The sequence below is a fragment of the Carassius gibelio genome, chromosome B15 (genome assembly GCF_023724105.1).
Source record: "Carassius gibelio isolate Cgi1373 ecotype wild population from Czech Republic chromosome B15, carGib1.2-hapl.c, whole genome shotgun sequence".
Classification (NCBI taxonomy): Eukaryota; Metazoa; Chordata; class Actinopteri; order Cypriniformes; family Cyprinidae; genus Carassius; species Carassius gibelio.
In genome coordinates this window covers 9506511-9532635 of record NC_068410.1, presented here as the reverse complement: position 1 = coordinate 9532635, position 26125 = coordinate 9506511, and the positions used below count along the sequence as shown (strand labels likewise).

Genomic DNA, 26125 nt, shown 5'->3' with positions numbered 1-26125 from the left:
GTAGGACCAGCCAAACTATGAAAAAAAGTGCGACTTATAGTCCGGAAAATACGGTAATTTCTATACACGCACACATTATGCTATTTTTAAAAATAATACACAATTATCTAATCATGCATTCTGGTGAAATAAAACTGGAGCAAGACAGACTTCCTTGGAGAGGAGTTTTGAAATGTGAGGCGACATTTTGATTAAAAGAACAGATCAGAACACATTTTGGATGTGTGTCCCGCCAAACAAAAACAAAGAAAAAAAAAACGGAATTAAAGAAGGATAGAGATGAGAGAGAGCATACAGAGGTCGAAAGAGAGAAAGGTCTGGGCAGCGACCTCAGCCCTGCCCCAAAATCAATTGTGTTTTCAATCTTCACAAGAAGATTTGGTTTCACTGGTTAACACAAGCGCTGTGAAAGTCATTTTGAGACCTTGTTAAAGACTCAGTGGCGAAACAAATACAGGTGTGGGCTCCGACAGCCAAGGATGTTAGGAGGACGGGAGCAGAGGGAGAGAGGAGTCTGGAGAGAGCGCATCATCTTAAAACTAATCCCAGCCAGTTCAAAAGCTGCTTCTTTTCCTCACCTTCCCTTTTCATCCCTCACTAGCTCCTCATTTGTTTTCTCCCTTCACTCCAGAGGGCACTGGAGAGCGGGGAGCCCGTGATTGAGTATTTCAGCCGCCCTTAAGAATTTCTACCTTTTGTTAGTGACTTCCCACTTGTGCGAGGCCACTGATGTGTGGAGAACATTTAAGGGCTACAGGCTCCATAGAAGTCCGCAGGGATTTACTGCTAACCCTCAGAGTGAATAGAGGACACTACCCTGGCCAGTCTTACGGAGTAAAAGCAGTCCAAAGTGCCTGTTGATAAGAAATAACACATCTCTGCCCAGACAATGAAGTTCCTGCTAAGACATTAAAAGAAAATAAACCATGAAATTCTCACAAAGCTGAAGCAGCACACTCGGAAAATACTCCACGCTAAATCAAGGAAGTGGAAATTCACTGAACGCAAGCGTTACATATAGCATAAGCCACGGTGTGGTGTTAAATCTGACCCCTTTTTCCATGCAGTCCATTCAGAGTTTTGCTAATCTTTATTATTTGCTTATGCACAGTCACTTTAACCTTTTGATCCAATACACTCCATTCATACAGTGCTTTTAACAATAGAGATTGTCTTAAAGCAGCTTTACACAGCGTCAAGTATAAACCCTGAGATGATGACGCTAAAGGCCAACGGCGAGGAAAAATACCCTGAGTGTACAGGAACTAACCTTGAGAGGAAGACGATGCCTCTTTAAGACAACTTTGGAAGGCCGCCATTACTCTCACTGCTGATCCGCTGTCATATTTCCACAATCTCACTGTGTACATGAGGAAAATGCATCTGAAATAAACTCTTCACACTGAATCCACAAACACCTCTCATTAAACAAGCTTATTAAATCAGACTTTAAGGGCTCAGTGATGCAGCGAGGCTTGCAAATAGAGCAGTGCACTGTTTTATTACCCAAGCCTGAGGTAAATCGAATGCCGTTATTAAATGTTAGCGGTTCACCAGGTATGCTAAATTAACTAACAGTGAGTGCTCGGGATGCGGTCATTACAAGCAGCCCACTGTCCTGTCCTGAATATTGAAGATGAGAGAAAGAGAAAACTGACATTTCATTACAGAAACATGACAATACACAGTCTGTCACCAAACTTGTGATTACGGTTTAATTCATCCAGCCTTCAATGTGGGCTGGTCAGTGAGTCATGAGTCAAAACCACCACAGAAAAAACATGTGAAAACGTGCTCTATGTCAAAAAATAGAGAGCAAGTTGCTCGGTGGAGAAAATTATGCTTTGTGAAGAATGAACACTGATTTTCAAATTCAACCAGATGATTTTCTGTTGGATGCCTCACTTTTAAACACATCATGAAACAAAAATTTACCTTATTTACATTCTTAATAAATTTCCCCGGTCTTACTGTTAATAATTTATTAGTGTACGTACCGGTAATGCCAACTACTTTAAAGTAAAATGTGTTAATTTTCTCTGCTTTTAAAACAAAATATCTTTCCTGCTGACCTAACCAAGGCCATGTGGATTAGAAAACTAGCATTAATTAATATTATTTTACATTAAATTATACTGTATATTACAAATGCTGGACAAACGGTCTATCAAGGCTGGAGAAGGGTAAAGCCTTGTCCCTGAAATGGTAGAAGTTGGCTCTCACCCAGGCCGATACGGGAACCAGGACAGAGGAGGCATAAAGGCCTGATTGTGGAAGAGCACTGGCTTGGAAACAACTCTCAGGCCTGATGAAACTAAAGCCTGGCCATATCAGCACAGCGAACACTAGAGTGAAAGAGGTAGAGAGAGAGAGGGAGTGGGGAGGGTGGTAATTAAGTAAACAGGAGTTGTTTCAACTTAGCAGAATAAGTGTACTTTGTTTGGAGATCTACTCCAAGCCGATTACAATAAACCTATGACTAAGCATACTAAGCCACCCTATGTAATTAGGGCAAATGAAGGTTTATGCGGGGAGCGAGGCAGCTTTTTACGTTCTCATCACGTAGAATGTACAAAATATCTTGCCGAGATTTATAATCAAACCATGCCAAGTCTGTTGTCTATACACATATAAATTGTTTCAGAGTAAACAAGTGAAATTATTTAGGCATGCCTTCTTCTAAAAGTAAGAAGGCAACATGCCGCATTAGCACGAAATAACTGTATGCTAATGAAAAGTGGATCTAACTCAAAGAGCCTTTGTGGAAAAGCTTTTAAAATTTTAATTCTGCAGTGTTGTGCAATAAATGCCCCTTAGTGCTGCTTAAGTGTGGGTGTGTGGGTGTAAGTGAGTGTGTAAGCTGTCATAGCACAGAAAAAGCGCTCAGGAAGAACACAGCTTCTAAGGAGACAGATCCTGTGACCCTGCTGCCCCATGCCACCTGCTCTCCTCCCAGGACCCTCGTTCTTTCACTACACACTGCTCGCCAGTAGACACTGTTAATTGGCCTACACACACGCCCCCATGAGCGCACACACACACACACTCCTCCAGGTATAAGCTCAACTGACACCACAGTGTGGCAAAACCTCCAGGTGGGCTGACTTGCAGAGTCATCAAGAGTTTGCTGCAAATCCAATCTTCTAACAACTCACTTCACTTTGAAAGCTCGTTTCGCCTTTACTCATAAGTGTGTGCATCCAACTGACGGTCAATTTGTAATTTTCTTGTCTTAAGAGACAGACATTTCATTAGACTTCGCAACTTATAAACAATGAGACACTGAGTGCTGAGGTCTTTAGCGTTATTGGATCACTCTGCCCATTCAAAGTAACGATCTACAGCTTTACATAAAGACGGCAGACAAGTATGCCTCAATAAACCAGTCTGTAGTAAGACTAATATAGTCTTGTGACCTAAGAAGCCACAAATCCTCCACCGTTCCTTTAATCACAATGATTTAGCGGTTGTCTACTGCCAGCGCTGGCGCTGGTCAAAACACCCCCAGGGCAAGACGTACAGCACAGGGCAAGTAAAACATCTGCATAATTGAGCACTTCAATCAAGTCAAGTGTGTGTTAGGTCCACTCAGACACAACTGATTACAAACAAATGGAGCTAGGTATTTATACAGAGTCTGAAATAGAGAGAGACCTCGAACTTACTCAAAGTCATATCACACAGCATGGGTGTCGCTAGGCCATTTTTAGGGGGCTATAGTTCCATAAACTGTACACAAATTTATATTACCCTTTATATTTCATGTGAAAATTGTGGCAGATTTCGATTGGCTCCTCCCATCTTTCATAGCATTCTTTTTCAATCCGCAAACCACAGTGGTGAAAAGCGAGAAACAGAGAACAAGGTATTTATCAATACATAATATCAGCATCTGTACAGTTCTAAATAAGGTTTACAAAATATAATGGGGGAGTAATCGGTTCCCCATCTATACTGTAGCATACAGTAAGTTTTCACTACGTTCACCCCTAATTACACCACAGGTTTCTTTAAGCGAAAGCGCCTGCTATCACCACCCGGGTGATGATGGAATAAATGGCTACTCATATTTCAGCATACGCCATTCGCATTGAACAAGAGTGCATGGTTTGTCAAAGTATTTATTTGTTTTTTTTTTCTTCTCCATCGCTGTAATGTCTGGAAAGCCAGAATGTGCATGCATCAAAAGAAACATACATTAGCTGAACCCTGTTTGTTTTACTTGTTATTTATAGAAAACCATATTACAGATGCTTTGTGAGATTTAAGTTAAACCGCGGTCCCAACACGTGCCGAACCATGTGTAGAGATCTGAACGGTCCGTTTTGTTTTTTTTCAGCGAACCGCTCCATCCATAATATTATATATTTATATAAACACACAAACACCCACACCTGGGGGTGCTGGCAGGAGTTGTAGGTGGGGACGTGAATGAACAGTACTCTCTTCCACCCTCAATATCCATGGCTGAAGTACCCTTGAGCAAGGCACTGTCCCCCAGTTGCTCCCCGCGCACTGGATATAGCTGCCCACTGCTCTGGGTGTGTGTTTACGGTGTGTTCACTTCTCACTGATGTGTGTGTGTGTGTGTGCATTTGGATGGGTTAAATGGATGGGTTAAATATATACATACACATATGGGTTGATTATCAATCTTCTGCATGTGTAAGGTAAATTAGATATCAGGCTTAAAAGACATGTCAGGTTAAAATTGTGATTTTCAGATACTTTTTCAGAGTTTACAGATATTGATTCATAAGTCCAGTCCAAAATCATATCAAAATCTTAAGTTTTTGATAACCACACGAAACGCAGTTATAACTGCAGCTTTTTCTATGCAGTTTGGCCATTCATCTACACGCAAAGGCAGCGCCAGGTTACTGAAACCTAACATTTTTGAAAATGCCTGCCAGGGTGAAGAGTTTCAAAAACGCTGGTTGCAGTGTTATCAGCGAAACGGCGAAACCGGTGTTTTTGGCATGTGACATCTGAGCCAGGACTGTTATCCCCGCCTACTGGAAACTTTTTCAGGCTTCTGATTGGCCAGCATGGTTTACATTTGAGATGATATCACCACCTGTTGGCTTGGCATGCTCTTGACAGTTCATCATAGCATGCATTTTCGTTTCCATGTGGACAAAGATTTATTTATTTTTTTAAATGGAAGAAGGAAAAACTCTGTTTAAAAAAATACTTGCGTACATGTAGATGTGGCCTTATGTTATTCAGTTATTTTTAGTTACTCAAAACCATACAACATTAACAATGTAACTTGATTCCCAAAACAAATGACTCTTATGAGTCGGTTCTTTTCATTTAGAAAGATGTTATCTGTTTGAATGTCTGAAATATTGCCCTGTATAAATGACAGCATTAGTAGAAAGAGATGTTATTTCTATATTAAAGAATATGTTAGCTAAATGGGCAAAAATATACCCATATAATATATAAATATTTAGACCGATTACACGCAACAGCTTTTAGCATAAGGTCCTGGCTACTACAACCAGTGGACAACAGAGACCAAGCAAACACAGGTCCCTCGACTCCATATGGTCACATCTTAAATGGCCTGTTTGAAAGTCTTGAAAAAGGTCCTTGAAGGACAGCGTTTCTCATCACATCCAAACATCTCTCCATAAAATTAGCCAAAGAGAAAAAGGAAAATGAGATCTTACCTTGCCAAACTGTTCAAAATACTGCTTCACATCTTCAACTACTGTGTTAGCTGATAATCCACCTACAAATATTTTCTTTGTTCTTGTGACCATCTGCAAAAGAAGAGAAGAGAAGGCAAGAGATTAGGCCCATGTGAAAGCACTTCAGAGGACTTCAAACATACATGAGACAAAGAGGAAGCTCAGATCTGGAAAAGAGGAAACTTGGAGATGACCGTATGTGGGTTTTATGTCCCACAAGGAGATTGAAGAGGAGGTACTGTGTAATTTGTTGAGTGTGTGATAGTGTGCTTGGGGAATGGGCAACACCTAGCTTGTGATGTCCGATGTTGCTTGCATTACCTGTCCCTTCTCTCACAACACTACAGACTTGACACTTTTTGGTTTCACACTAACACAGACACATGAGCTGCGAATGGTGTTTTTCTTGTGTTGCGTAGACCCAACACGCAATCCCCCAGTCCATTTAAGAAATTGGAATAGGAATGTTTCAGAGGACAGTTCTTGGAAAAAGCATGCAGAGTGTGCTGCACGGAATAAACCTTCAAAATACGCTTTAATTGAGTTACAAACAAAACGTGTCAGAAAGTTGCAAGTCTCCGAGCCGGGCAGGATCCCAAACCGGTGAGAACAGACAGTAGTAGAGGTCGCGGTCATGCAACCAGACCCATTTTTCAAAACACAATTAACTCTCCCTGCTGAAGAGATGTATGGAGCACCGAGACCCAACTTCTCTTCATGCAGCAACGTTAATTGTGCTGAGAGCTGGCGCACTGAGATCAAATAGCCCACCTATCATAAAGGGCAATGATAACGGCTAACGAGAGAGCTCCTCAGGCAATGTTAAGCCCTTTTTGAAGTTAACAGAAAAGAAACTTGTCAAATTCCCGCTTCTTTTAGACCCGTGTGGATTTCTATTAAATGTGTGCTTATTGTCAGAGCAGTGATGCAACAGATAAATCCCTAAGTGTTATGAAGCTCATGCTGGAGACAAAGGTTCCAATCTGACCAACCTTTTGGATTTAAGATATAGGATAATTACGTATATTTTATAGGCAGACAATTCTTCAATTTTATGGAACACTGCTAGTCAAGCTGGTTAGAGTTGGAAAACTACATTAGATCAGCCAAAAACCAGCTAAAATGTTTCTAAACTACATGAAGCTATCATTACCTTGTTTTTCCAACAGCGAACCAACTCCAGGGTAAGGCTAAAAGCAGCCAGATGTATTAAGCATCATAAAACCATCTTTTTAGGCAAGAACCAGGGCTATATTGCTGGGGTATATTTGTAGCAATAGTCAGAAAAAACATTCTATGGGTCAAAATTAAAGATTTTTCTTCTATGACAAAAATCATTAGGATATTAAGCAATGTTCTATGAAGATAATTTTTTTTTTTTTCATACCTTAAATATATCAAAACTTTTTGATTAATAATATGCATAGCTAATAATTACCTTGGACAACTTTAAAGGCGATTTTCTCAATATTTAGATTTTTTTGCTCCCTCACATTCCAGATTTTCAAATAGTTGTATCTCAGCCAAATATCATAATAAACCATACACCAATGGAATGCTTCTTTATTCAGCTTTCATATGTTACATAAATCTACATTTTGAAAAAAAAAATTAAATACATTTAAGACTGGTTTTGTGGTCCAGGGTCACATATGTTTAATGGGGCTGAATTTGTATTTAACATGATTACAATTTAATAAAAACATTAGAAACCGATAATTGGGATAATTAGTCATTGAATTCCTAAGCTCAACAGAATGGTGTGTGATTGGTTAAAATGCGCAACACTGTAAAAATGCCTAAAATGAAATGCGGTGCAACATGAGCAGATATTAATTTGATGTCACAATCCACACTGTTTGTTCATTTTCACTTTGTTAGCAACAGAGGTAACAGATTTAATTTGTTTATGCAGGGGGCATTTTTGCTCTAAGTCTCCATGGCTAGGGGAACATGCTCTGCCTATGAGCAGAGATTAACTAATTTCCTTATTGCCTCAATCTATAAAAATGGGCCAAAAAGCTGCATTTACTGACAATAAAAGAGAAAATAAGCTTCATTTAGCAAACCCCCAGTATTTCCCAGATTGAGGTAGATGGCGAAAGAATTAAGCAACCCTGAGCATTTATTTCGACTTCATTCACATCCATCATACACAATCTTGGCAACAGACACGCTCAGCCCTCATCTCAGCTGGCTTTTTCCCAAACCCTCTCCGAAGCATTTTCCCCTCTCATCTGCACCCTACCATGGTTAATCTGTCTGTCTTTTCCCCTGTCGTTTTGTGCAGGCCCAAGCCACCCAACATGTCAGTGGAGAGTTAAGTTTTTAGTGGCATCTTTATGTTCTCTGACAGCACCAGCTCCTGGCTGATGGGATTCCTCAGGCTCTGGAACAACGCAATTACTCTGTCCATTTCTCTCCATGGTGACAAGAGAAAACAGCAGGCCTTTGCTCTTCCGTGCTCCATCTCTCGCACACCTCTCTTGGGATTCGACGAGCAGATATGCCTCGCAAACACACTGTGCTGTTAGCTCGGCTAACCCATTAAAATTCAGAGTGCTGGCTTGGACGTAATAATGACCAAGACGATGACAGGAAGCATGTCTATTGCGCTGTTTTGATTCTTTTGGCTTCATGACCCTGAAGGCTTGAAAGAAATAATCATTAAAAACAGACAACAGGCTACCAAACGTGCAATTTGATTAGCCTCCGCTTAGATAGAAAAAGCAGATAGCCTGCCAGACAACCCTTTATTATGGGACTTGTCCTTCCTGAGCGTCTCTAGCTTGTCCTTGCTTCTCTTTGCAGCTGTTGACATGACACAGTACTGTAAGGTATTCATGGGAATAATGTGCAAATCATGAGGGAGAGATACCAAGCTAACCTCAACTGGTATAAACTATGAGATTTCTGTTACAAATATCTTCCAGTGTTCCCCCAACTCTCATACCTCCATCCGCGCCCTCTCAAAAATCTTCAAATTCGAAAACACTATTTCAGACACTATGGGTTGGGGGGGGGGGGGGGGCATCTAACATTTTTGACATAAGAAAAGATGTTTCAGACCAATTAGAATGGTGAAGAAAGAAAAAAAGTTATGAGGTGTGAGTATATTCTAGGGAAAAATATTTAAAGAAATGGACCTTGTGGAGGGATGGGGAAATGTCTGGCGAAGTGATGACATATCGGAGAAACTTTTGCTATCGCAGGACCTTAAAATTCAACCGTGAAAATCTATGAATATGAAAGAGCATGTCTTGCAGGAGAGCTGAGATATAAGAATACAGCGGCACTAGGTGTGATAGAGTATAAGCAGTGTGTTTAGAGATACTGTGTGTATAAAATTTATGCAGAGCAGCTGAGTTTGTTGCTCTTAGTAGGCTGCTGATGTTGCTGTTTCAGGCCCTGTCATCTTCCACCAGCATTGCTTGATGCGACTCGGCATGCCTAGAGAACATTTCTTGCTTTCCTCCAGCGAGGGGGAATGTCAGCTGCCAGAATGTTTCTAGATGCAAGTCGTGCTGCAGGTTTCTACCAGTGCTGAGACTAGTGCAGCCAATGACTACGTGAGCCTCCGCTTGATGTTTGCAGACTAATGCAGAGTATATTGGACAGTATATTGGAATTATCAGAAAATGTTTACATGGATTAAATTGCTAATTTGGACAAATAAATAATAGTACAGCCAATTTTGCAGTTTGTGATTATAAAAAAATATATTATGATAAAATGTAGTTCTGTCGAATGATTAATTGTGATTAATCTCATCCAAAATAAGTTTTTGTTTACATAATATGTGTGTGTATATTGAGTATGTTTATTTTGTATATGTAAATACACACACATACAGTATATATTTAGAAAATATTTACATCTACTTACATGTATATATTTCTATTAATGTGATTTATGTATATTTAAATATTATTCATATAAAAAAATCTTAAATATATACATGCATTTGTCTGTATTTATATATAAATATGCACAGTGCACAGGTTATGTAAAAAAAAAAAAAACAAAAAAAAAAAAACTTTTATTTTGGTTGTAAAATATAAAAAAAATAAAAAAAGTGTTACTCCTTGCCTTTGGAAAGTCAACTTAAATATTTCAAAGTTAAATTTACTATGGCCAATTTAAAAAAAGGCACATTCAAGGAAACGAGGCTTGTCTGAATTTTGCTGATACTTAAAAGAGCAAGACTATCAGGAAGGCTTCAATTTGGACTCAATAAAGACGGACACAATTTTATGTGCTCCAAAAAGAGAGAAATTTGAAAGCAAATGAGTATTTCTCTAATGCTTTATAATACATAGCAAAGAGGAAGATGTTTTCCTTCCTGAGGAACGAGTCTCTCAATCTCTGTTGAAGATGAGAGGGGAAATGCAGGAGGTAGTAGTGACAGCAAAGTTCACCATTTATCTGTGGCAAAATAAAATGGATCGAGACGTATCCTGCAGCCTAAATTGGAGGAATGTGATAGGAGTGACAATTTAATATTGCATCTACTCTCCTTTGGGCACAAATGGATCTAATTAAGATCTTTCATTAGATGCGGCGCAGCCAAACCCTCCCTGAAAACATGGATCCTTATCAAAGCGCAGGACAATCGCAGGGATACAGACATAGCAAATCAAGTTATATTCCGACAGAGTGGAGGGGGGGCGAGGGGGAGAGAGCTGTTTGACAGATGACTTGATGGAGGTTACGTGGAGTTTAACAAAGAACAGAAACTGACGAACGGAGATAGGTGATCAAGCTCTTAAAACACCTGTCGCGCTTCCTGCAGAGTTCCCCTTCCCAGAATTCTCCTGTCTGGGATCGAACGGTCTGCAGAGAGGCCCATGCTGCGCTTTTATTTGTTTACTCGGGGTCTCTGATGAACTGTGTAGTGGCCTCTTGCTGTTGATTGTGGTTGACTAACATTGGTCCTCACTCACAATAAGCCTATAAGCCCCAGCCAAACGATGCTCTTGTATTGTGACATGGAGTCTTTTTTTAATCAGTCCTCTTTGCCTGGCTGGATGTACCCTGATTAGAGTGAGATAATCATCCTTCTCCTCCTCCTCCCTCCTCCCAGACCTCTTCATCATCTCAAATCACATATTCATCACTGATTGCTGTCTCCTTGCCCTTCCACCGAAACACACACTCCAGGCAAACAGGCTTGCAGACCGATTCCAAAGCTGGTCAGGAAACGGTGACAACTAGGCGGGTCTTGTTTAATGCGAGGCATCGAAACTTCCTTGACTGACAGAATCCAGTGCACTTGCCACATTCTATTCAGTTGCGTCTAAATTTAGGCCGCCAAGCTCCAATTTGTACACAATTTTGCAATGTGGAATTTTAATGTCGACATTCAAATCTACTGGGCCAAACAGCTCCTGCCTCTGCGCCGGCAGCTAACCCTGATTGACAGGCGAGGCAGCGGCTTGACCAAAAGCTGAGAATAACTGATTAGTAACGTTGGCAAAAACTGTGGATGCACAGCCCCACTTCCCTGCCCGAAAACCCACCAGACAAGACTTATTTGATGCAATATCAAAAACTCTTCTTTTTCTGTCTCAAGGGCAAAAATAAGAGATTTATCTACTGAAGATGTCTATATATTCACACAAAAATGCATATGTAACATTCCAAATTAGTCTTACTTTCTAATTAGTGGGATTTGTTATGATAAGCATTGCTAATACTGATGTGCATACATGGGATTTGAGATTTGAACAAACCTCTAATCTTAAAGAGAAAAAAGTTAATTAAAAAAATCTGCCATTTACACTGCTTCTAACCTTCATCAGAAATCTGTAGGACTTTCTTTCCTCTTTGAAATGCAAACAAAAAAAAAAAGACTAAGATAACCAAAGATAACCTAAAATGTAAAAAATAGGGTAAATTAGCATGCAATATTAAATGAATGACACTAGCTGATATTTTATGAATGATGAATGATGAATTTTTAAATGTTGTCAGTAGGGGTGGGCGATATGACCAAAACTTTCTATCACGATATCAGTCATTTTATCACGATAACAATATATCACAATATTGTTATTTTTTTTTACTTTAAATATGGTTTTTTTATGATATTAAAATCGTTGATACTATAGAATTTTCATAATCTTTGTCACCAATGTTGATATCAAACATGAACAAAAAACAAGCTCACTGGAGATAAATAAACAGTCTGTGATGAAATAAGAACAAGAATAAAAAAAACTACAATAAATACATTAAGAAATACATTGTGCAAACTAAAATCTGTAAGATCTTTAGACAGGGACGGAAGGTTTGTCTCCAGGGTAAAACTGAACCAATCCGATCTCTAGTGTATATTTATAGAGGTCTAATTGATAACCACAATGCCATTACACTGAGTAGATGAGTGGGGTAAAGATGCTTACTGCAAATGGCAGGTGACAGCCCAAAGCGGGGCTCCTTCAAGCTTACAGCAGCCATCTCCACACTGACAGAAGGTTGGCTGCCAAAGACGGAGCCAAACAGCCTTTTGCTGACCCCCAAGGCCACATAAATGAGTCTCTGGCTCTCTCAATGGAAGATCCATCCCAAGCCACTTAGTGGAGCCCAAGGCAGTTCAACCACAAGGGCTGAATGGGATTGACACAAGCAGGTTAATGACTCGTCATTCTGTTTGGGGCAAAATGATCTTTGTTCCAAAATTATAACCATAAATAACATTTATGGTAGTCTAATCAATTAGCTTCATATTAATACAAACATTTAGCAATTTCTATAAAACTAAACAGAGCTCGCAGATTATAAAATGAAGATTATAAGGGGCTGAAAATTGTATTTTAGTGAAAAAAAATAATCACAATTTCAAGCCAAGCCAAACCAAACCTCCAGGTTATAAAGGTTGTGCTGACTCTGAAAGTCTCCGGCTATCTATGGAAGTAGCATGAAAAATCAAGAGATATCTGTGAGTACCTCTGTGAAATCCTCCTATCCTAAACTGCTGAGCTGACACACTAAAGAGCTCTTTATTTCTGAATTTCAGAACACTATGGGAGGAAACGGGAAACTACTGCCCAATGTGATTGCTTTAAGCATTCATTAAATTCAATATTGATTTTAGCACCTAAATTGGTCATTCAATTTTAAAGCACTTGACTGTGTCAAATGAGCTACTGTAGCTTTAAGAGTGTCCAGTATAGGAGCACTCTAAATCCTCAGCCCCTGATGTCACAATGCTACAAAATACCCAGGTCATCAGACTGCAGCCCTGCCAAAGCTGGCTCATGTGAACTGTGGGCGCGCTGACGACCAGGTCAGATGTGCATAACCTTCCCATGACACAATTAATAATAATCAACACATACATACACACACACACTACCCATCTAATGGAGATCAAGATCTGTAAAAGCATTCTGCACGACTGGGAAAACCTGACATACAGTTCTTTATTCCAGACAATATCGAAAGGTCACCAACGTGCCTATAGGCTATTCAAAAAATGTATTCATTTAATGTAACATTTAACATTTATTTCTGTAAAGGCAAAGCTGAATTTACAGCAGAAACTTCAGCAAGATAATAAACATCTTTACTGGTCACGTTCGAGCAACTAAATGCATCCTTGCTGGATAAAAGTACTAACTGAAATCTTAGTGACGCCCCCAAACCTTTGGAACTGTATTCTAAAATGATATTTCTAAAAAGCCTCCTCATTTAGCAAGCCAGTATATAAATCTTGAGCATGTGTTTAATTTTTAACCATTTATTGGTGCTAACCTCCGCATCGTGTCTTTGTCATTTCAAACTACACTAACACCAATATTCCTTAATGCCAAACTGTAGCAATACCCCCCTCCAGGGCTTTATCTTAATGATCTGATGTGCTTTACACTCAAATCCAGAGTCGATAGATTATTGTACAGTTATGAAGAGAGATCGCGGCTGCTCATGGCTCCTTATAGGACCCAGGAGATGGCTAGGCCGATACACCTCCCTGTCTCTGTTCAAGCCAACTCACGCTGAATATCAATGAGCTTTCAGCTTTGATAAACAGTCTGCAGAATGGAAAAATATTTTCACATTAAGGATGGAGGGGTGAAAGAAGGAATGAGAGGAAAAATTGAGCGCTTGCCCCTCAAAGCGATTCTGAAAAATTAATATGCTAATTAAGTGCTTGCTTGGGGCGAAATCTTCGAAACTTTAGCAAGGGAGTTATAAGCACTTAACAAATTACTTACACCATTACGCTGGAAGCTGTATACATTTTTAAAGCGACTGTACATTTTCCTTTCCTTTCAGTTTTCACAATAAATCTGGCTTTTTTTCCCCAGACATTTTCTCCCAAGATGCCATTTAGGAGTATAAAACGATATCAGACTTTTATGTCCTTCTCTGAAATATTAAGTATAGCGCAAGCAGAGGAATTTATCAGCACGCCACATCGTTTGGAGGCAGGCCTTCAGCAATCCTTTCTACTTCTGAAATGTCTGAACTCATAGTGAAATAATCTCCACAAGGCAAGACAGAGCTTCACATCAGTTTAATCTGTTCAGGAGAAAGAGAAGAGCTAACAAACAGCATCAGCATCCATCCTGCGGGCCTGAAGTGAACTTTCAATTCACAGAAGCCACTTCCCACATCTGTGTGCTCGATGGCATGCTGAATGGGATTGTGTTTGCATTTGTGTTTCCGTGTGTGTGTTCAGGCATCTTGTCAAAGATGTCTGCGCAATTGCAGACCAAACAACCACAGCCCGTATCTTAAGTGAAGATCAACTTTAATGTTTTCCAGCACTTTGGTGTGGGAAATCCCATTTATGACCTTTACTATCCAGATCACCGTGATTTTCATTTAGACAAAAATTAAAGTGACAGTACACCAAAAAGATCTGTCTTTATTTGCTCATTCTTATATCCACAAAAACCTGTATATATTTTTTTGCTCATATTAAACACAATGGAGAACACAGGAGAAAAACCCTTAAATTAAGAAAGAAATCTTTTAAAGCAATTAAAAAGAAATGTAATGTGAGAAACAAATTGAATTTAATGTTCATGTTCTTGTTCATGATGAAATTTTATTTTATTGCTGTAATTAATTTATAGCATTAACAAGTTGACCCATTGAATTCATTGAAGGTGGTGATGACAGATGAATGTTTTTTTAGTCCAGTGCTTGTATATAAGATTAATATAATAAGTTCAGAAGCTGTCATAGAGTCTGTGGATCAACTTGTCATGTTGTGTATTTCCATCATTTCAATATGCAAAATAACTTCCATATTGATTGAATGGATTTATGGCATTTTAAATTTTTTTTTTTTTACAATAAATCTTTGAAAATCTAAATCTGGATTTGAGTTTTTTTTAATGTTATTATAACCTAAAGATGCTTTGTGAAAGTTCAAAACAGAAAATAATGGTAGCCACTTTATTGGTAAAAGTAAAAAATAATCAAATGAATCAAAATGGGTTTATAGCATTTTGGAACCAAACTCTTCATAAAGCACACACACACACACACACACACACACACATTAGTATTCTGTGAGAGAAAACGTCTATGAAAACATCAATACCTACGTTCTTTTTCAAATGTGCTCAAACACGGAGGCTGCAGCTATAATCATGAACACAAACACACAAAAACATGTGAAATAAAATTGGTTTGAAAGAAAACAATCTTGTTTCTCAATAAACGAGTGAATTGCACATAAAGTGTCTGTTTGGCTGGCTATGGGTAATTAGGGCCCAGGTGGCCAGCGGAAGCTGTGATCTGACGCAATGCAAAGGTGATTGACAGGCCAGCAACAGACATCAAACCCTGATGTTCCTCTCCCACTATAGTCTTGTGTCTCACTATAGTCTAGTCTTGTGAACGGGATACTGAACATAGCCTCAGAGTCAAACCGTAGCCCAGATAACAACCTCAGGAGCACCTTCTGAGGCATGGAACATGAGCCAGGTCTGACTGGGAACAGACATACTGAATAGATATGTTTTTACTCTTTATTCCAAGATGACATCTCTTTGCGAGAAGATCATCCAAATGGGGATTTGACTTGAGGGTATTCATATGCACCCATCCCGGAGACCCAACCAATGAGTGCCTGCTCCCAGACACCTCTAGGCTGTGTTTGCGGTCCACAAACATCATGGCATACTTTCAAAGCACTCAATCCCAAAGCTAATGTATACTCCTGAGCTCTAACTACAGTTCTGACACCACCTGAGCTGTCAGAGAAATCTTATGGCAGACTCAAGAGCAGACATTTCTGCTGCCCTTTAGTGTGAGGGCATATATTCTGCACTTCCAGGAAGTGCAAACATACAAAGTAGAAAAAACACAGTTTTAATAGGAAGTCTAAAATGTATTATAAAAAAAAAAAAAAAAAAAAAATCATTAAAAAAAATACTGTCAAGAAAAAGAGAAAACTATTCACCTAACTTATTATTTCTTGGTGTGTGTTTGCTTAATAATATCTTTAAAAATGTTATTTAAAAATGGCATTTCACTAATACTATAATTGTTTTTAATAAAATAAAATATATGAATAAATGTAAAAATGAAATGAAAATAATGCAAATGAAATGCAATGCAAATGTAGATACACAAGCATACTTATGTGTTTGTGTATTCATTGATTTTTTTATTGATACAATACAAATGTATTTATTCAATACTGTAGAATGAAAAAATAAAATAATTTTTAAATACACATGAAAAACACAAATCATTTATTTTTAATGTAATGTTTTATTTTGTTTCTTATTTATTTGGTTTGTATTCATATTGAGGGTTTTTCCCAGCTTTTTTTCTGCAGAGTATTAAAGACCAAAACCTACAGGACATAGTCTAACAGACAACCCTAGCTACAATTTTTAAACAATTATTCTTTCCTCAAGTTAATAAACAAGCAGCAATCACTAAGCCTCTAAAATATTAGCATGGACCTCAAAATACAAATCCATTCCATAAAACAAACCCATTTCCTATTAGCCTGAGCTTGTTTGTAGCAGGTCATAGAGGTATATAGACTATCATCCCAGCATCCAGATTCACCGTGCCTTAAGGCAGTGGCAAAGCAGCGGATGCAGCATGAGATTGATTGCTCCGGATGAAAGTAAAAGGGATAAGGTGCAGTCGGAATGGGCGAGATGGCTCCAGGAGAGGGCACTTTCACTTTAATAGGACGATTGATTGATTGATAGTGGCAGGCTCTCCGCTGCCACCTCCTTCAGTGACTTTTCCACAGCATGTCGATAAACTGTTCCACGCCTGCCAAACTGCACTTGGTTAAGATTTTAGAGTTATATAATCTCTATTGATGTACCAGCATTAACCGTCCACATACAATGCGTATAAGACTCGGGCTAGATTAAGGAAGTTACTGGGCATGCCAAGGATTATTGACCCAGAGCAAGACGGAGCATTGTGTTATCCTGCTGGTGGGGGGAAATCACTTTTTTATTATCACTCACTTTTTACTGAGTTCATTTGTCGTTGGCGATGAGCATTTGGAGTTGAGTGGAAAATCTAGCCGAAAGAAAAAATATTAATATCACATCCAAACCACTGGCCAGTCAAGAGTTGAAACCATAGTGATAATCACACACTAAAATCAAAGTGACGTTTATTTGTTGAGTGAATAAAGAATGCCAGGGGGTTGCAGATGAGTGCAACCAAAACAGCATTTCCTCTCATTGTTACTAGGCAGCAAGAGGATAACTGAACCTCAAGTGAGGGATTTAACTTGCAATTAGGACGATGGCTCTTATAAGTGACTCTGCCTTGGGAAGGAGGCCATACTGCTGTCAAGCAACATGCTGCCAGCTGCTGCTGCCGCTCTATGGGCAGGATCAACATCAAGTGCAAAATCACATTTGTAATAAAGAGTTCTCTTATGGAGGCATTGCACAAATTTGGCAGGTTTCAGAGTAATTCTTGATTGGACAAGTTTCATAGGGAGTGTTCATGAAAGAATCTTTAAAACAATGTTTGTTTGTTTTTTGGGTAAAAAAGAAATCTAAAATTCATCATGAGAAACGACAACAGTATGACGTTGTCATTGTATGCAGGATGTTTGTCTCTTGTATGCAGGATAAACTATGTGTGTGTGTGTGTGCGCGTGTGTGTGTGTGTGTCTGTGTAAGTACATCCAATGCCAATTTTGTAGACATCGCCCAACCCTAGTATGATGTCTACAGTGAAACATTGTGATGGATGATGACATTGGGGGACTGGGGGAGGGGGGTTAGGGGTGTGCCCAAAGCATGAATGCATATTTAGAAAGACACCGGAAACACATAATTGCTAAAAGTTGCCTGTTACATTACAGTACATAAAATTCCCTTACCACCTGTTCACACCAAGCACGATAACTATAAAGATAACGATAAAGATATAGTTCTAAAAATAATTCTCAATATTAAATAATAGTGTTCACACTACAACTCTGCTACAACACTACAACAAGCTCGAGTATTTAAAGCGGCAGATTCATGTGCGCATAGAATAAACAGAAGATACCATTCGCTGATGTGGACTCTTAATATTGTTATGTTTACACAGCAGTGAACACACACACACTGTGAACACACACCCGGAGCAGTGGTCAGCCGTTTATGCTGCGGCGCCCGGGGAGCAGTTGGTGCACTTGCTTAAGGACAACTCAGTCAGAGAATCGAACCCACAACCTTAGGGTTAGGAGTCAAACTCTCTAACCACTAGGCCACAACTTGCCCCGTAGTTATCATTCTTGGTGTGAACAGGGCTTAAGGAGAGATGATGGCTAATGATTCTGCAGATCCTCAGCACCACTGACAAACATCTAAACTAGTAAAATGTGTGGTAAGTGCTGCTGCTCCACAGTATAAACAGAGTGATGTCTATCAGTCATCAGCGATGGACGATGGCATTGTCTATCGGCCCAGCCATAGTACACGCACACACACACACGTCAACCATCGCAAAGCATGACTAATCAACACTGCTGTGCGCATGTGACTATACATAACATTTCTGTCCGGAGAAGTACTTTCCATCACTGTGGAAAAAAGATCTCTGTGACATTTTGTGTCTGGACAGCCATATTTTCCAAAGGGCTTAAGTAGCCCTGATCAATGGTGGCCCTCTCTGAGTGATTAGTTTAATCCCACCTGTGGTGTTCAAGGACTAAAGCCATCAGAGAAGCATTTTCTCTCAAGCTAACCAAAAAAAGCCTGTACATATGTTCGACCCAGGCGGTTATTTTCAGCAGAAAGCTTCTCACAAATTCTGCACGACTTAAAACAAAGCCAGTGGCTCAGTAACAACAATAACCTTGAGTTGTTCACATAATTACATTAACATCGAAGGTATTTAGCAGACGCTCTTATCCAGGGCGACTTAAACACAAATGTGTTTGAGTTTCACATACAAGAGTGTTGTAATCAACAGATGGCAAGAAAGCAATTTAGACATTTCAATGTTAGGAAAAGAAGTGCTTTCTTAGCAGATACAAAACAAATGTTAAGAAGCACAAGTAAATCTAGAAGTATAGTATAGTGAGTAAAAAGGTGCTTTTAACCAATCCTCGCACTTTGAACAAATCTAAAGCACTGAACAGTCAGTTTCAACTCCAGTAATGCGACACAGGTTGAATGCATTTTAAAAGAAATTCTAGGTTGGGCTGAAACACGCTAGCAGGTCTGCTGCAGAGCCTAAAGCACATGTTCATACACACACACACAAACCGAGAGCGAGAGAGAAAGCCCTGTTCATCCATGTGTGACCTGCCTCTGCACTGCTGCAGGGGCTGGCTGTGGTGGGAGTGTTTTTCTCAGTTAAAAAACGCCTCTCTGAGTGCGGTTCTGCTTTTCAGCGGTGAGTCCTCACCTCTCTGAAACACTCCATTACTCTCAGCCAGCCCCGCTCGCACACCGCGACACTCCAGAGACCCTCGCCTTCGTCAGGCTCTGCCTCTGTGACCCCTGGCCCAGATAGAGCCACTTTGCTGGGCTGTGACATTAGAGGGACCCCACCACCTCCCCTCCCGTAGTCCTCACATTCTGTAGTTACGCCATGGGTTTTGAGCTCTCGTACACAAACACAGTCTGTGCATCACGTTTTTACATACAGACTTTGCTGACAGAACACGTGCCATGCTGACTAACTAAATGAGAGTGTTTTGCCTCCATCCTAAAATACACCCTGCAATGCTTTATCAAAGCTATGTGGGTTTTGGTAAATAGTCAGTTGCAACTAAACTATAAACTCTATGCAAGCACACAAGCATTAGCACTTGGACAATTCAACATTTCTGCAGTACTCTTACAGACCTCAAGTACTTGTGTGCTACTGTAGCTCAAATGGTGGACGCATTGCGCTAGTAAGCGCAAGGTTGGGGGTTCGAAGCCCAGGGAACACATGAAAACATTGTTAGCCTGAATACAATGAAAGTCGCTTTGGATAAAAGTGTCTGCTAAATGCATTCATTTAAATTTACTTGAGTGGGCAAAAGAAAGTGTTTGCACAACCTGTCTGAAAACAGTAATTTTTGTAATGGAGCATTATGTTTTTGTTTATGCAACCATAAATGCCTATGACTAATTTTAAACATTTTAAATGGAAGACAAAAAAATTTAATTGATGTGTGGCATGAAAAAAGCTATACTAAATAACAATATGTAGGCCAAAGAAAAAGTAATGTGGGTTCCAATAATCATATGGATTTATCAGCTTCCATAGTAGCTAGCTAGTAACGTCAACATTTTAACTCATGTTAACTGACATCATCAGCTGGTTTCTCTTTAAATGCTTTGCTCCAACATAACAATGACCTGAAAGGTATAACGTACCATCTAAGAACTGATGTGGATAATGCTCATTGCATTTTGCTAGCAGCATTCAAGTATATTTTGGCCCAGCAACTAAGTCAATGTAGAGGCGTAGTGCTGGAAAGTGAGTAAACCTCCATAATCTTTCTTATATCTACCGCCTCAATCAATTAAAATGCTTTATGTGCACATTTGGCACTCTTCCGAGGTGATCAATACGCCTTTAAAGGCATTACGAACATGAAACGCGTCGTAACCCTTTCGCAGCATTTTGATTCAGAGGTTCTGGGAGTTCAAATCCATTCTGCTCAAACTCCCTCACTTCCCCAGAGAAGCAAAAATGCGACGTGCCTCTAATTTAACATCTGTCACACAGTGATATCAGCTGGGGGATAGAGGGAGAGAGAGAGAAGATGAAAAAATGACTTTGAGAGTTATTTGAACTCAAACAGGCTGGCTGCTCTAATTAATAAAGACTCGCACAACTCACAACATGACGAAGCCCGCGATCAGTTTACACAGTAAACAGGCCAGTGGTTCTGCCTTAGCCAGATAAGGCTTGTTCAAACCGATTTCAAGTGCAGTTCTGAGTAGAGCCACCGTTGGCCGTGCTTTCTCTCTTTGTCCCCCGCCTCTCCTTCGCTCTAATAGGAGCCATTAATGAGGGGCAAAACCCTTCTCTTGCACACTCGGAAAACTGTTCTGTATAATTGAAGCCACGGAATGGCTCTCCATAACTGGGATTTAAATGGCATGGGTGCAATATTTGGATGAACGATTTGCCGAAGGTTCCCTCTGTTTCCTCAAGCCTCACTGCCCCTGCGCCATTTTTCAATTCTGCTTCAAGCATTCTCACGGAGAAGCATCCAACCATCCGGCTTGCACTGGAACACTTGAAGATGTTCTGCAGGAACTGGCTCTGATAATCGTGGCGTTCTCTCGCTGGAGGAAGCACGGTGGATTCCACCCACCCCCCTGCTCTTCCTCCCTGCTCCCGACTGCCAAAGGCGCAACAGCATCATACTTGAAACACACACACAGATACAAAAGTGTTGCATAAAAAAAAAGCAGCTCTGCCACCACATACATCGGGTTCTACTTGAAAAGCCCTCACTCCTTTATCCGGGAGAGCAGCTCCTCTTTTGTTCTGCATAAATGCCAATTACCTAATTCTCTCTAGCATGCAAATCAGATGAAATGAGGGCACGGCAGATTGCCCATGGAGCACGGCACCGTGCCGTTTCCACAGTGACAGGAAGGGTACCTTTTGGGACACTTCTCTACTTAACACTTTAATCAAGCTCCATTTAGAGGCAAAAAATGTAATAGATTTTTTTTTTTTTTTTACTGTCGCTCTCACTCTCTCTAGCTCTCTTCAAAGCTTGTGAATAATAACAATCACTTAGCCTCCAGACCGGGTATACTTCAGTTGTTGCCAATAGCTTACACTCTGCCATCCCCAAATTTGAGAGTGCAAAATTTTCGCTAACCAAATAGAATTTGCCTGTTCATATTACTATAATTTCATCACCTTTTCACACAAATGGAAATAACCGATAATTTCCACTGCATTCGCTAGTGCCTGTTCTATTAGGCAAAGCTTGCAGAGTAAATGGCAAGTGAGACTTCTACGAACCGCTTTCATGTGGATGTACTTCTGTGTGCCGACAGACGTGACAAGGGCACCAAGTGTGACATGCGTACAGTATGACAATTATGATGACTGACATTTTAAAATGGTCTTTTTGCAGCAATAATATGGCATATGCGTTCAGCTGAAAGGAAATGGACAGTCAGAGACAAGGACAATGTAAATGGTCCAATCAGGGCATAATACTGACAGCATTTTGCAGTGACAAAGCAACCTGAAGGCATTCATTTTCAATAAGAGGATGTGATTTCTGGCAATGTGACCGGTAAACTTCAAATGTGAAAACGCCAATTGCCAACTACCGGCAATAGTGCAGACATTTCAACGTCAAGCAGTTCCATATACCAATTTCTAGAAAGCATAATAGCCCATATATCAATATATATTACAAATTAATGACTGCAAAATTTTACACGATACTAAAGTACCAATAGATCTTTGGCCATTTTGAGATTGCACAAATAATAGCTCTATCTTGTGTCAGTTTCAACCGACATCCTTCTCAATACAATATATTATGCAAATGTTCCTCAAACTTTCATAAAATTTTTATATTTTTCTCATTTGCTATTTATTTGATATTATTGGTATCATATGGGCCATTGGCCAACTTGCTCTATTTGATATTGCTTTAGAAAAAAACATATCGGTCAACTGCCAAATACTTATAGCTGAACACTGATCTGAAGAGTAATATCTCTGTAAGTCAGTCATAGAGTAGAGTAGATGAGTATACTTTAAAGACTAATGTTGAGTGATGACTAAATGAATTCAAACTGACACTGCTGCAAAAAATTGGGTAATTGACAGAAGTGCTCTACAAGCATGCTGCTTTAGTTGTCTTACATCTCCTACAATGCATTTGATCTGCTTAAATGTATCAAATCAGGAGGTTCCAGCTGAATAAAGCTCCTCCAGCTAACACTACTTGACAGTCCAAAGACCATGCTGGATCTTCTCCTCTGGCACATCCTCATCTATATGGATATGTCGGTTCATATCAAACAGATCCACAGAAGGTGCAGACTCGAATCCAAGCCTGGTCTATCATAAACAGCTCTGTCAGTGCAAGCCTTTGGAACTTTCTCCCTTCTGCCCCAGACCTGAAGTTTCCATGGTGCAGTGAATAACAATGAAGGAGCGTTGATCCGAGCCAGGATGCGGTATCCAAATTTTTGAAGGCTCTTCTGACATGCATTACACTTCATGGAGATCTCAGCCCTCCCTCACGGCCACCGGCAAACAGCCGTGTCACAGCCGGCCACTCCGGAGAATGACCTCGCTAATGAGGGGCGAAGGGCATCCAGTTCACCTCTACAGGCCACTGCTCGGCCCCTGTGAATACTAATCACAGCAACAAAGTGAAGGTTAGATGTGAGGATGTAACGGAGTTTGTGGGTGGCAAGCAGAAGGAAGGAAAGAAAGAAGGAAAGAAAGAAAACAATTCGACAAATGGACCATGGAGCATTCATGGCATAAAGCACTCCCGTGTAGGAGTCAATGGAAAAACACTCCTCTTTTCCAACATACAGCAGTCTTTTGTTATCTTAAAATGTTATTGACACCTCACTTAAGTGGCATCTGGTGGATAAAACGCACAGGCATATTTTGACGAAATAGTCTGATATAACTGCTGGCATTCAGTGAGGCATTTGTATAACAGAGAGGGAAGATTGTCATAGCGCGAGAGAGAGTGAGAGCTAGAGCCGAATTGATATAATGGATGGCTGCTGTTATATATACCTAGCCAAAGAGTTTCCAGCTGCTTCTACGCCAATTAAATGTGACGTAATTTCAGCGGTCTTTAATCTTTCGCTTTCAAGACTTTACTGAAAGCTTTCTTTGCAGTGATGGTAGTAACAAAGCTAATTTAGAACCGAATGGCATGCAGCGGACAGGCCACATGTTTTGTTCTGCTTACAACTTTGCGATGTTCAGGTGCTTTTCAGGCGTCATACAAGGCAAATTTACGTGCCATTGTGTGTAAATGCACACAAACACAGCCCTCGACATCTCGAATAAATGCGCTAAAGGATTTTTTTTATGAATGATTTATTGTGAAAGAAAGAAGAGCAATTAATATTCAGGCAAAGAGTTAGTATTAATGCCCCCCATTTGCTCCAACCTCAAAAAGTCATCCATCAGCGGTACACTTCACATGGAGAGCAACGGACAGGGAGCAGCTTATTACCACACCAAGAAGACGGAGATAGAGAGAGAGAGCTACGGGAAAAAGAGGGAGAATAGGTTTATTGAAGCATCCATAGTCTTCTGTAACACTGGACATTAGGTCAGTTGTCAGTTCTTAGTTAAACGTTAGCCTACAAAAACTCTGATCCATTTAGCATTTAGCATCGTCTTTTCTTATATTTTCTGATATTTTAAACATATTTGGCTTTAATAATACACGTTTATATATATATATATATATATATATATATATATATATATATATATATATATATATATATATATATATATATATATATATATATTATACACATACACAGACACACACATATATACATATGTATAGGACAGTTCTGTTCGGTTCTCCACACTCGGTTCGCTAGCGCTGGGACTGCGGTTTAAATTAAGCCTTCTTAAGCACCTGTAATATGGTTTGCTTTAAATAAACACTTAAAACAAACAGGGTTCAGCTTATATACGTTTCTGTTGATGGATATCCATTCTGGCTTCCCAGACATTATAATAACAGCAATGGAGAAAAAAATTAAATAATATAAAACCTCTTGTTCAATTAGGGCTGCAACAAACAAATATTTTGATTATTAATCAAAATTATATAAAAAAAAAATTTTATTCAGATTTTGAAAGTCATATGTAATTAGATATACAATTAATTTATAAAAAAAATAATTTATTTGGCAAACAAAATGAGATAGCAGAGAAACTCTCTTATTCAACCATTTAATAATTTAATTACCTTAAAAATATATTTTTGTGGGTCATATGGATTAGAAACAAAAAGATTAAGTGAGGAGACATTTTATTTCTTGGATAATCTAATATTTACAACATAATCTCTCTTAAAATAACTTATAGGGCTATGATAATCAAAACAGTCGTGAGCTGAATCAAGCTTTGATCTCTGCAAACCAAACTATACCTTTAATAAAAAGGTGTTTTTCCCCCACTAATAAAAAGACTTCATCATTAACTAGATCCACAATGTAGAGCTGCTTTAAAACAGAAAATCAAGTTGTAATTCTAACTGAAAGCGACACTGACTCTGGTTTTTCATGTTTAATAATACTGTAAAGCAGCTTGATTTAAGGCTATCTATAGTACTAAAGTACTAAATAAATAAACGTGACGTGACTCGACTCTACTGGAGTATTGAACTACTAAGATATGTTTTAAACTGCTGCCTTCTCACCGCTTTTTTTTTTCAAAGCTTTTGTAACTTTAATAAAGAACCATCTTTAATTTATCCAGTCCAGTGTGCAATGCAGTTTTAAATTTGATAATTTCATTCAATTTCTGTACCTAAAGACTAATGCCAGACCTAAAAAAAAATAAAAAACTGAAAATCACTGTTTATTTTATTTGTATCTCTACGCTACTATATTTATGTGTGTTCCATTGCTTGTAGGTAGACAGCGTTTTTTTTTTTTTTTTAAGTAAAGAAACCGAAACGGTGACTCTAAAAGTGAGAAACAAACCAAACCATGAAAAAGTTGAACCGTTCCAACCCTAATGTGACATGTAGCAAAGTATTGTAACCCATACTTGGAATTTGTGCTCTACATTTAACCCATCCAAGTTTGTACACAAAGCAATGCAATGCATGTATTTGTGTGTGTGCATGTTTGATGGCTCTTCAAATGGTGAAATAAAATTAATAGGGTGAAATCATCTAGAAATTGCCCATCCACTGATTTGATTTGCATGTGAGGCTTGGAAAAGTACGGACTGCCGCTTTTTCATTAGTTCTGTGCCGCGTGCAGTGGCCATCT

The 26125-nt window shown here is 39.3% G+C and overlaps 1 protein-coding gene across 11 annotated transcripts in view; it reads right to left on the bottom strand.

Moving 5' to 3' along the window:
- msi2b (musashi RNA-binding protein 2b) overlaps positions 1 to 26125 on the bottom strand; it is a 251834-nt gene that overhangs the window by 181966 nt on the left and 43743 nt on the right. For all 11 annotated transcript variants that reach the window (XM_052575397.1, XM_052575396.1, XM_052575394.1 and 8 more), the window contains one exon: positions 5679 to 5771. In XM_052575397.1, coding sequence (XP_052431357.1) covers positions 5679 to 5771 — 93 coding nt within the window. The remainder of the gene's footprint in view (positions 1 to 5678; positions 5772 to 26125) is intronic.